The following is a 10,004-nucleotide window of genomic DNA, read 5'->3' as shown; positions in this document are numbered from 1 at the left end:
TGTGTGTGGGGGGGGGTGTGTGGGTGTGGGTGTGGTGGGTGGGGGGGGGGGTGAAAAATTCTGCCTTACACATCTGACTTGTAAACCCTCAAAATATGTATAAACACCTGGTTACATGAACAAAAATTATGGGGGGGGATGGGACTCGGAGGATATAGGCGCTCCCTCCCTCTTCATCATCCGTCTGTCGCGTGACTTTCTCTCCCTCCTGTTATCTTACCACCCCCCCACCCCAACACACCCCCTGCTCAAGGACTGCCGATGCCAAACGTCATTCTTTTACCGAGTGCTGAGATCAATTCTAGTGGGATATATATTTGTAATTTTTATTTTGTTGTTGTTGTTGCATTTTTTTTTTTATATAAATAACATATAAATATTTCTTTCTATCTTCACCCTATATCAAAAGGTAGGTAGTAATGACAATAAATTAAAAATAAAAAAAATATATGCATTTTTTTTCAATAGTGTTAAATACTTTAAACTAAAACGGCACCCCTGACCCCCCAGCTCTGTTGGAGATGCCTGTATCAGGAGGACAATGGACACAGGCAGGATAGTGATAGTGGCGTTTTTCCACAATCTAATCAACCCCCCCATGAAAGATGTGCATTTTAAAAGATATATTTAAACTTGATTCCATCCCCAGATCTCTGCATTTCATCGTTTTTATTCACGTCTTCAATAGAGACATGACCCCCCCCCCCCCACACACACCTTTTAAAGCTACATTTTTCCTTTGTAGTTTTTTCTCCAGGGAGCCCCCGCCTCAAAGACACTGAGGGACTGGTCAACTGAAGCAAAACTAAGTCCTTAACTTTTTTGTAACTTGGTTCCAGGTTGACATTTATTGTGAGTCGTGATTTGTGGTTTAAAAAAAAAAAAAAAAAAACTAAAAAAGTTGGAAATGCACCCCCCCACTCGGGTGTCCTGCACCTGTGTTGTGCAGCAATGATGGGGGGGGGAGTGGGAGTGTGAGGAGGGTAGTTGGGGATCATGGGCCTGAGTGGTAGCGAGTTGTGGGGTGGAGGTTGCAATGATGCTACTACTACTGCTTTACTACAACTACTACTACAACCGCTCCGAGCCTGGCTGACCCGGGCAGCTCTGCGTCCGAAGAAGAGGAGCCGGGCCTGGATTCCCCTGCAGCCTCCGCCCCTCCGCAGGGCTTTACTACAGCGGGACGGGCTTCACCGATGCGTAGCCAACACGCACGCACACATGGATGACGTGTGTCTGGTCTGATGAACGTTTAAGACAGAAAAGTGCTGTTCTGTGTTCGAGCTCTCTAGTTTACTCCTGTTCATTTTATAATCGCGGGTGAGAAGATTCATCTGTAACGAGTTTCTATGCCACTGTCACTTTCATTTTATTTCCCTACAACCCCCCTCCACCATTTCAGTGAAGTCCATATATATATATATATATATATATATATATATATATATATATATATATATATATATATATATATATAGTTCTATTATTTCGGTTGGTTGGTTGGTTTCAGAAACAGTAATGAAAAAATGCAAAACAAAAAAAAAATCTTTTTTTTTTTTTCTCCCTTCATTCCTTCATGCCTTTTAATGTATTCAATTGTTTGTTTTCTTTATTTCTTTTTTTTTTTTAATGTTAACAGTTTGATATTATGTGCCATAGATGCCCACTATACAGTACAATTCTGGCTTCTGTGTCGGCCAGGCTGTTTCTTCTCAGTTTCTTTTATTTTGTTTTTTTGTTTTTGTTTTTCGTGTTTGTTTTTCCTTGATTACACCAGTTAATGTGACTGAGTACAGTAATAGAGGAACACAGTTTGAGTCTGTAATGATCATGGATTAAACTCATCTCTTTTTTAAAAAAATAAACCAAAAAAAAAGTGTATTTTTCCTTTTTTGGTCTATTCGTCCGAGTCTGCAGTAGCCATACAGACCAGTTCCGTCCATGACTCTGCAGTAGTCCACTCCAGTCAGTGACTCTGCACCAGTCCAGTCCAGTCAGTGACTCTGCAGCAGTCCAGTCCAGTCTAGTCCAGTCCAGTCAGTGAGTGACTCTGCAGCAGTCCAGTCCAGTCCAGTCCAGTCCAGTCCAGTCAGTGACTCTGCAGTCTAGTCCAGTCCAGTCAGTGACTCTGCAGCAGTCCAGTCCAGTCCAGTCCAGTCAGTGAGTGACTGCAGCAGTCCAGTCCAGTCAAGTCCAGTCAAGTCCAGTCAGTGAGTGACTGCAGCAGTCCAGTCCAGTCAAGTCCAGTCAGTGAGTGACTCTGCAGCAGTCCAGTCCAGTCCAGTCAGTGACTCTGCAGCAGTCCAGTCCAGTCCAGTCAGTGACTCTACAGTCCAGTCCAGTCCAGTCCAGTCAGTGACTCTGCAGTCCAGTCCAGTCAGTGAGTGACTCTGCAGCAGTCCAGTCCAGTCCAGTCAGTGAGTGACTCTGCAGCAGTCCAGTCCAGTCCAGTCAGTGAGTGACTCTGCAGCAGTCCAGTCCAGTCAGTGACTCTGCAGCAGTCCAGTCCAGTCCAGTCAGTGACTCTACAGTCCAGTCCAGTCCAGTCCAGTCAGTGAGTGACTCTGCAGCAGTCCAGTCCAGTCCAGTCCAGTCAGTGACTCTACAGTCCAGTCCAGTCCAGTCCAGTCAGTGACTCTACAGTCCAGTCCAGTCCAGTCCAGTCAGTGAGTGACTCTGCAGCAGTCCAGTCCAGTCCAGTCAGTGACTCTACAGTCCAGTCCAGTCAGTGACTCTGCAGCAGTCCAGTCCAGTCAGTGACTCTGCAGCAGTCCAGTCCAGTCAGTGACTCTGCAGCAGTCCAGTCCAGTCAGTGACTCTACAGTCCAGTCCAGTCAGTGACTCTGCAGCAGTCCAGTCCAGTCAGTGACTCTGCAGCAGTCCAGTCCAGTCAGTGAGTGACTCTGCAGTCCAGTCCAGTCCAGTCCAGTCCAGTCAGTGACTCTGCAGTCCAGTCCAGTCCAGGCTAACAAACCAATCCCAGACTGAAGAGCTCTGTTCTGTACATCGCTGTGTGTTGTGTATTGTCGTAGAGATGCTGACCGAGTTCTGCGAGTATCCTGGCCGTGCAGGGTCCAGGCCAGCGCGAAGTTAACGGTGGCTCAGGGGGGTCAATCCGGACCTGACGCAGTGCGCCGGCGCCGCCCTGTGGACAGAGAGCCGCACTGCGGGCAGCGCTGGACACCCGGCCTCAGACCGCGCAGGCCGGCTGTTCACACGGGGGCTGGCAGGGACACAGCGGCGCAGTACTGTCTGTATCGGAAGGCTGGACCCTGGCACCGTGCAGAGGCGGTCCAATGCGTGACGCGTCGGGTCGGACCCACGCAGTGACGTACTGCACATGCGCTGTGCCTTGGATCTCCGCCGACAGCCGCTCGGAGAGAACCCGGTGACGTCACTCTCCCGTACAGGAGTCACGCTGTCGGCGGGACTTTGATCTTTGCTCCCAGCGCTGCTGCGGCGACTGCGCCTGTCCGTGACGTCGCGCCCCGGGAGCAGCCAATCGGAGAGCTTAACGTCCCCAGAGCGCCCCGCCCCTAACAGTGCTCTTAACCAATTGCTATTGACTCGGGGAAAATGACGTGCGTGTGAGCCAATCAGAAGCTAGGGTTTGGGCACTGCGCGCTGACGGGCGGCGCCGTTTCGTTGTCAATCCGGGGACGCCGCTGTGTGAGCGGATCTCTCCACTACCGTAAATATATAAATAATATTAATTCTGTGCGGCTTCTCTGTGCTTTATTCATATTTGAATCACTCGAGATACAGCGCGAAGTGAAGAGCTGCTCGCAGGCGTCTCGCAATAACGAGCTTTGACTGAATTCTGCATTCATTCGCCAGCTAGATCTCCGAAAACGAGTCTAAACTGATTTATTATTTCTTATGTATTGTATATATTAGTTTTAGTTTTACACAGACATTAATATTGACGTTGGTCATAATTAACACGTTGCGGGAAGTGACCAAATGGATGATTTTATTAAGTATTAAAAAAGTGCTTTTGGCGCCCTCTGCCGCCGATGTGACGCAATAAAATGTCATTGTAGTTTTCAACCTGTTAGATATTATAATATTATTGCTGTTTTAAAATGGTTAAATAGTTCCTAATGTTATGTAACTCAGTGCCTACTTAGGTCACACTGAGCTCTCTGTCGTTGAATTTTGAAACTTCACATCCTTAGACTCGTATACCGTCATATCTGACATACTGTGCTGTACCATTACAATACGCCTGCTACTAATACTAATACTGATGATAATGACGAACATACATCATTGAAAACGTCTCTGTACGGGTCATTCTATAGACAGGCAGTGTCGTGCTCAGCGTCCTGCACTGGCATAGGATCTGCAGCCCAGGTGCGTCGGTTCTGGACGCGATGACGGGTCTGCTGTCCACTGCGCTGCTGGTTCCGACCCGCCTGGCCCTGCGGCTGGTGTCGCTGTGTTACTGGGCCCTGGTGTACAGCACCGCCGGGCTCACCGCCGCACTGGTTCTGACCCGCATCGCCTGGAGAGGCCTGAGGGACCCCCGCGGCACCTTCCACTGGACCGCCCGCCGGAGCCCCCCAGCCTGCACCCGGGACCCTGCGCTGGGCGAACATGCGTACCTGCTCACTGAGGTGCGACTGGGGCGGGGCGGGGCGGGGGGGTTGTTCTGTTCTCGGCCCTGGTCCTGAGAGACACAGTCCAGTCCAGCAGGTCTGTGTTACTGCAGCTCTAATAGTGCGGTGCTCTTGTGTTGCTCTCTCTCCAGGGCTCTGGGCTGCGGCTGCACTACGTGTCCAAGGGAGATCCCTCTCAGCCACTCATGCTCTTCCTGCACGGCTTCCCCGAGAACTGGTACTGCACTCCTCCCCCCCGACCTCCTCTCCTCTCTCTCTCTCCCTCTCTGTCGTTCTCTTCCCTTTTTACAATACGACCCCCTATCCCCCCCACAGGTTTTCGTGGCGCTATCAGCTGCGGGAGTTTGGCGGGCGGTGGCGAGCGGTGGCGCTGGACCTGCGGGGCTGTGGGGAGTCTGCTGCCCCCGGCAGGCGGGAGGACTACGCTCTGGACCAGCTGCTGGGAGACATCAGGGACATCATCGCAGGCCTGGGTGAGTGAGAGGGAGCCTCACCACTGCACGAAGCAACACAGCGCTGAGCCTCGCCTGAATACACACTCGTGGGCTGAGGCCTCTCTCTCTCAAATTCAAATTCAAGGTGCTTTATTGGCATGACCAGAAATAAGTATGGTGACAGAACAAACCGTTTTAAAACATATACATGTACATTTCCATCCATACATATACACATGTATTGTAAACAATTAACCGATTAATTTAAATTAGTGAATTTAAAAAATAATTCAGAGAAACATAAAATGAATACTGATAATAATACTTGCCTGTGTCCAGGGGTGTCCGCTGTGTGAGTGGACTCAGATTCAGATTTAAAGGTGCTTTATTGGCAGGACCAATCACAGTCTTGCCAAAGCAGATACAGATGTACTTTCAAACAAGACAAACCTAACGTGACGAGATACAATGGAACGAATCTCATACACACAAAAATAAAATAAAGTAAAATATAAACCGTATTTGGTGTATGACAATCATGACAACAGAAGAGGCAATGAACCCGACTGGTCTTATCTGTTCTGTTGTTACCAGTGGCGTCTTTCTCTCTCAGGTTATGAGTGCTGTGTGCTGGTGGGGCATGACTGGGGGGGCGTGCTGGCTTGGCACTTTGCCATGTACTACCCATCCATGGTGCAGCGGCTCATCGTCATGAACGCCCCCCACCCATCCGCCTGGCAGGGTGATTGACACACTGAGTGACTGACAAACACACTGACTGACTGACTGACACACTGACTGACTCAGTGACTGACTGACTGACACACTGAGTGACTGACTGACTGACTGACTCAGTGACTGACTGACTGACACACTGACTGACACACTGACTGGCGCAGTGATTGACTGACTGACGCAGTGACACACTCGCAGCTGTGCAGTGCAGTAGCTCAGTGTTGTTGTTTCAGAGGGGGTTCTGCGCCGCCCAGCCCGGCTCCTGCGCTGCAGCCATGTGTTCTTCTTCCAGATCCCCGTCCTGCCGGAGATCGCGCTCTCACTGGAGGACTACAGGGTGAGGGGGTGGGGGGGGACAAGAGGGAGGATAAGCATTCCCGAAGGCAGAAGTTTCCTCTGGTGATTGAGCCGGTAAAATGGAGCCGGTGCAGTTCCTCTAGACCAACACCAGGGGGAGCTGTTTGCAATGCTGTGGATCAGTGGTGCTGCACACAGTCTCTCAGAATTAACCCTTGCCTCCTCTCTCTCTCTCTCTCTCTCTCTCTCTCTCTCTCTCTGTCTCTCGCCTTCTGTCTCTCTCTCTCTGTCTCTCTCTCTCTCTCTCTCGCCTTCTGTCTCTCTCTCTGTCTCTCGCCTTTTGTCTCTCTCTCTCTCTCTGTCTCTCTGTTTCTCTCTCTCTCTCTCAGCTGGTGCGCAGTCTGCTGTGCAGCCGGCGTGTGGGGATTCGGACCCCGGGCCGGCGTCTGAGTGGGCCGGAGCTAGAGGCGTACCTGTTCCCCCTGTCCCAGCCGGGGGGGCTGACCGGGCCGCTGCACTACTTCCGCAACCTGTTCAGGTGAGCCTTCGATCGTGCCCAACGGTGACACCTGAGGTAGCACTTAACATCAATTAACCAATTAACCCATGAACACCTGTGTCCAGCCTCTCTCAATCTGAGTGTGCGTTAGTCAGTGATGTCGTCCACTTCACCGCTGTCGTCGTCTCCCCTGTAGCAACGCCCCGCCCAGGCACCAGGACGTGGGCGTGTCCTGCCTGCTGATCTGGGGGGAGGCCGACGCCCTGCTGGGGGCGGAGCCGGCGCAGGAGGCGGGGCCGTACGTCTGCGGATCGTTTGCCGTGAAGATGATTCCGGGCTGCAGCCATTGGGTTCAGCAGGACCAACCCGAGACGGTGAACCGGCTGATGTGGCAGTTCCTGGAGGGGCCGCAGACCTAGCGCGGCACCGCGGCCCCCCATCGGGACAGAGCGCGCCAGGCGGGTGCAGAACACACTGCTTCCTCGTTACAGCTGCAGTTAAGAACAAGAGAAAGTGTCCAGTCGAGTGGAGGCCATTCCCCCCGTCGCGCTCGTTTGGTGTCCATTGATCGCTGAGTGTGAGTGCGGAAGCTCCTCGCTGGCTCTCAGTCGTTTCAGGGTTAATCAGAGTGCAGCCATCACAAACACTCGCTCTGAAAGGAGACGTGAAACCGCAAGCTGAAAGTTCCTGTGCTGCGTCTCACGGTTCCTGTGGCACAAACAAGCACACAGACACACACACACACACACACACACACACTCACACACACACACTCACACACACAGACACACACAGACACAAACTGACACACACACACACTCACTCATACACACTCACAGACACACACACACTCACACACACACACTCACAGACACAGACACACACACACACTCACACACACACACTCACAGACACAGACACAAACTGACACACACAGACACACACTCACACACACACACTCACAGACACAGACACACACACACTCACACACACACACTCACAGACACAGACACACACTCACACACACACACTCACAGACACAAACTGACACACACACACACTCACTCATACACACTCACAGACACAGACACACACTCACACATACACACTCACAGACACAAACTGACACACACACACACTCACTCATACACACTCACACACACACACTCACAGACACAAACTGACACACACACACACTCACTCATACACACTCACAGACACAGACACACACTCACACATACACACTCACAGACACAGACACACACTCACACACACAGACACAAACTGACACACACAGACACACACTCACACATACACACTCACAGACACAGACACACAGACACACACTCACACATACACACTCACAGACACAGACACACACTCACACACACACACTCACAGACACAGACACACACTCACTCATACACACTCACACACACACACTCACAGACACAAACTGACACACACACACACTCACTCATACACACTCACAGACACAGACACACACTCACACATACACACTCACAGACACAGACACACACTCACACACACAGACACAAACTGACACACACAGACACACACTCACACATACACACTCACAGACACAGACACACAGACACACACTCACACATACACACTCACAGACACAGACACACAGACACACACTCACTCATACACACTCACACACACACACTCACAGACACAAACTGACACACACACACACTCACTCATACACACTCACAGACACAGACACACACTCACACATACACACTCACAGACACAGACACACACTCACACACACACACACACACTCACAGACACACACACACACACTCACACTCACAGACACACACACACACACACTCACAGACACAGACACACACAGACACAAACTGACACACACACACACACACACACTCACACACACACACACACAGACACAAACTGACACACACACACACTCACACACACACACACACACACACACACTCACACACACACACTCACAGACACAGACACACACAGACACAAACTGACACACACACACACTCACACACACACACACACAGACACACACACACACACACACACACACTGTTTGACACTGGATCGACCTTTCTCTTACATCCTCTGGCCCTCGGGTCAAGGATTGCAGTCTCCAAAAACACAGACTTAAAGTAAACCTATAATTTAATGACTTTACAGTCAGATTCATTGTCTCATACAAAAATTATTAATGATCAAATAACTTTTAAAGAAGTGTCTTCACACCAGAGACCTTAATATCCACGTTTGTTTGCGTTCCTCATGTTTTAAGTGCCTTAAGTGATGCACAAGCCTTGGGGGCGTGGCCTAAAGTCACTCACGTTGTGTGTGACCCGTCCTAAGGCTGGCTTACCCCTTCGGCTTTTGTGCCACTCTCGTTTACTCTGCCCTCGGGCCCACAGAGGTGCCCTAAGAGCGTCCAGAGTTGAAGCAGTAAGAGAGAGGGGGAGAGGAGGAGTGATTCCCCGGCTGAATCGAGTCAGGAATTCCTGGAAAACCGACCTGGAGAATGTGGGGGAATTCTGGGACACCGAAGCTCCAACACCCACAACGGCATCTGTGACTCTCTCTCTCTCTCCCCCTCTCTCTCAACCTCTCCCTTTCCCTCCCCCTCTCCCCCTCTCCCTCTGTCTCTCCCTCATTCCTGCCTCTCCTCCCCTGTCGTTCCTTCCCTCCATATTTCCACGATGCCCTTATTCCTTTTCTGCTTGCCTCTCTTTCTTCAGCAGACAGTTTAGTGTTTTTTTTGTTGTTGTTGTTTTGTGTGTGGCTGTCCTGTTTCTCTCTCGGTTTGTTTTTATAACGAGTTCAATTCAGACCCCAATGGCAGACCTCCCCCACGAAACAGGAAGCGAACTGTTTTGACTGAGTCGTGAGAAGTGTGCCGAGTTTCGTCTCGGTGCAGCGCTGAGCTCCGCCGTGCCGTGCAGTAACACTGAACATATTACAAACCACAATAAGAGCTCCAGCCAACCGTTGCTTCCCCCTCTCAGATCAGCGTCAATAATAGCCTCTGTTCGGCACCGCGACGCTGCCACAGCTCTCTCGCCCGGCCGGCTGCGTCTGTGCTGGACGGGAACCACACGAGCAGATTGTGATTACGATGGTGTGTGCAGGTTAATAAAGCAGAAGCATCCCGAGCCGCTGTCTCTGTGTGAAGACCTGCCTGTGGGCCTGAGCGCCAGACGGCCGCGCGATTCACAGCGATTGAGGGTTTTGAATGCCAAATCAGGGGGCAGAATTTGAATAACAGATGTGGGATGGGGGTGCCTTTAACTGTTTACTGAGGGAAGTGATTTCTCTGTCCCTGTGTCATTCTGTGACTATTTATATGTCTCTGTGTGTCTCTATCTCTCTGTGTGTCTGTCTCTG

The 10,004-nt window shown here is 50.8% G+C and overlaps 1 protein-coding gene across 3 annotated transcripts; it reads left to right on the top strand.

The window, feature by feature from the left end:
* The first annotated feature begins 3,632 nt into the window (after positions 1–3,632).
* On the top strand, positions 3,633–8,682 carry LOC136752459 (epoxide hydrolase 4). Of its 3 annotated transcripts, XM_066707792.1 has the most exons (8): positions 3,633–3,691; positions 4,305–4,619; positions 4,754–4,839; positions 4,938–5,095; positions 5,670–5,798; positions 6,025–6,128; positions 6,478–6,626; positions 6,784–7,151. In XM_066707792.1, the coding sequence occupies exons 2-8, from the start codon at positions 4,377–4,379 to the stop codon at positions 7,004–7,006; spliced, it is 1,092 nt and encodes a 363-aa protein (XP_066563889.1). In that variant the 5' UTR covers positions 3,633–3,691; positions 4,305–4,376; the 3' UTR covers positions 7,007–7,151. The 3 variants fall into 3 exon arrangements, with proteins under 3 accessions (XP_066563889.1, XP_066563891.1, XP_066563890.1); XM_066707794.1 differs by lacking the exon at positions 5,670–5,798; XM_066707793.1 differs by lacking the exons at positions 5,670–5,798; positions 6,025–6,128 and having other exon boundaries at positions 6,784–8,682.
* Positions 8,683–10,004: the final 1,322 nt, after the last annotated feature.

This window comes from Amia ocellicauda, chromosome 7 (assembly GCF_036373705.1).
Source record: "Amia ocellicauda isolate fAmiCal2 chromosome 7, fAmiCal2.hap1, whole genome shotgun sequence".
Lineage (NCBI taxonomy): Eukaryota > Metazoa > Chordata > Actinopteri > Amiiformes > Amiidae > Amia > Amia ocellicauda.
This window is presented reverse-complemented; position numbering and strand designations above follow the sequence as displayed.

Coding starts and splice junctions, on each gene's coding strand:
- LOC136752459 (XM_066707792.1), top strand. CDS start 4,377: ATGACGGGTCTGCTGTCCACTGCGCTGCTGGTTCCGACCCGCCTGGCC. Junction 5,096..5,669: donor GGACATCATCGCAGGCCTGG/GTGAGTGAGAGG, acceptor TTTCTCTCTCAG/GTTATGAGTGCTGTGTGCTG. Junction 5,799..6,024: donor CCACCCATCCGCCTGGCAGG/GTGATTGACACA, acceptor TTGTTGTTTCAG/AGGGGGTTCTGCGCCGCCCA.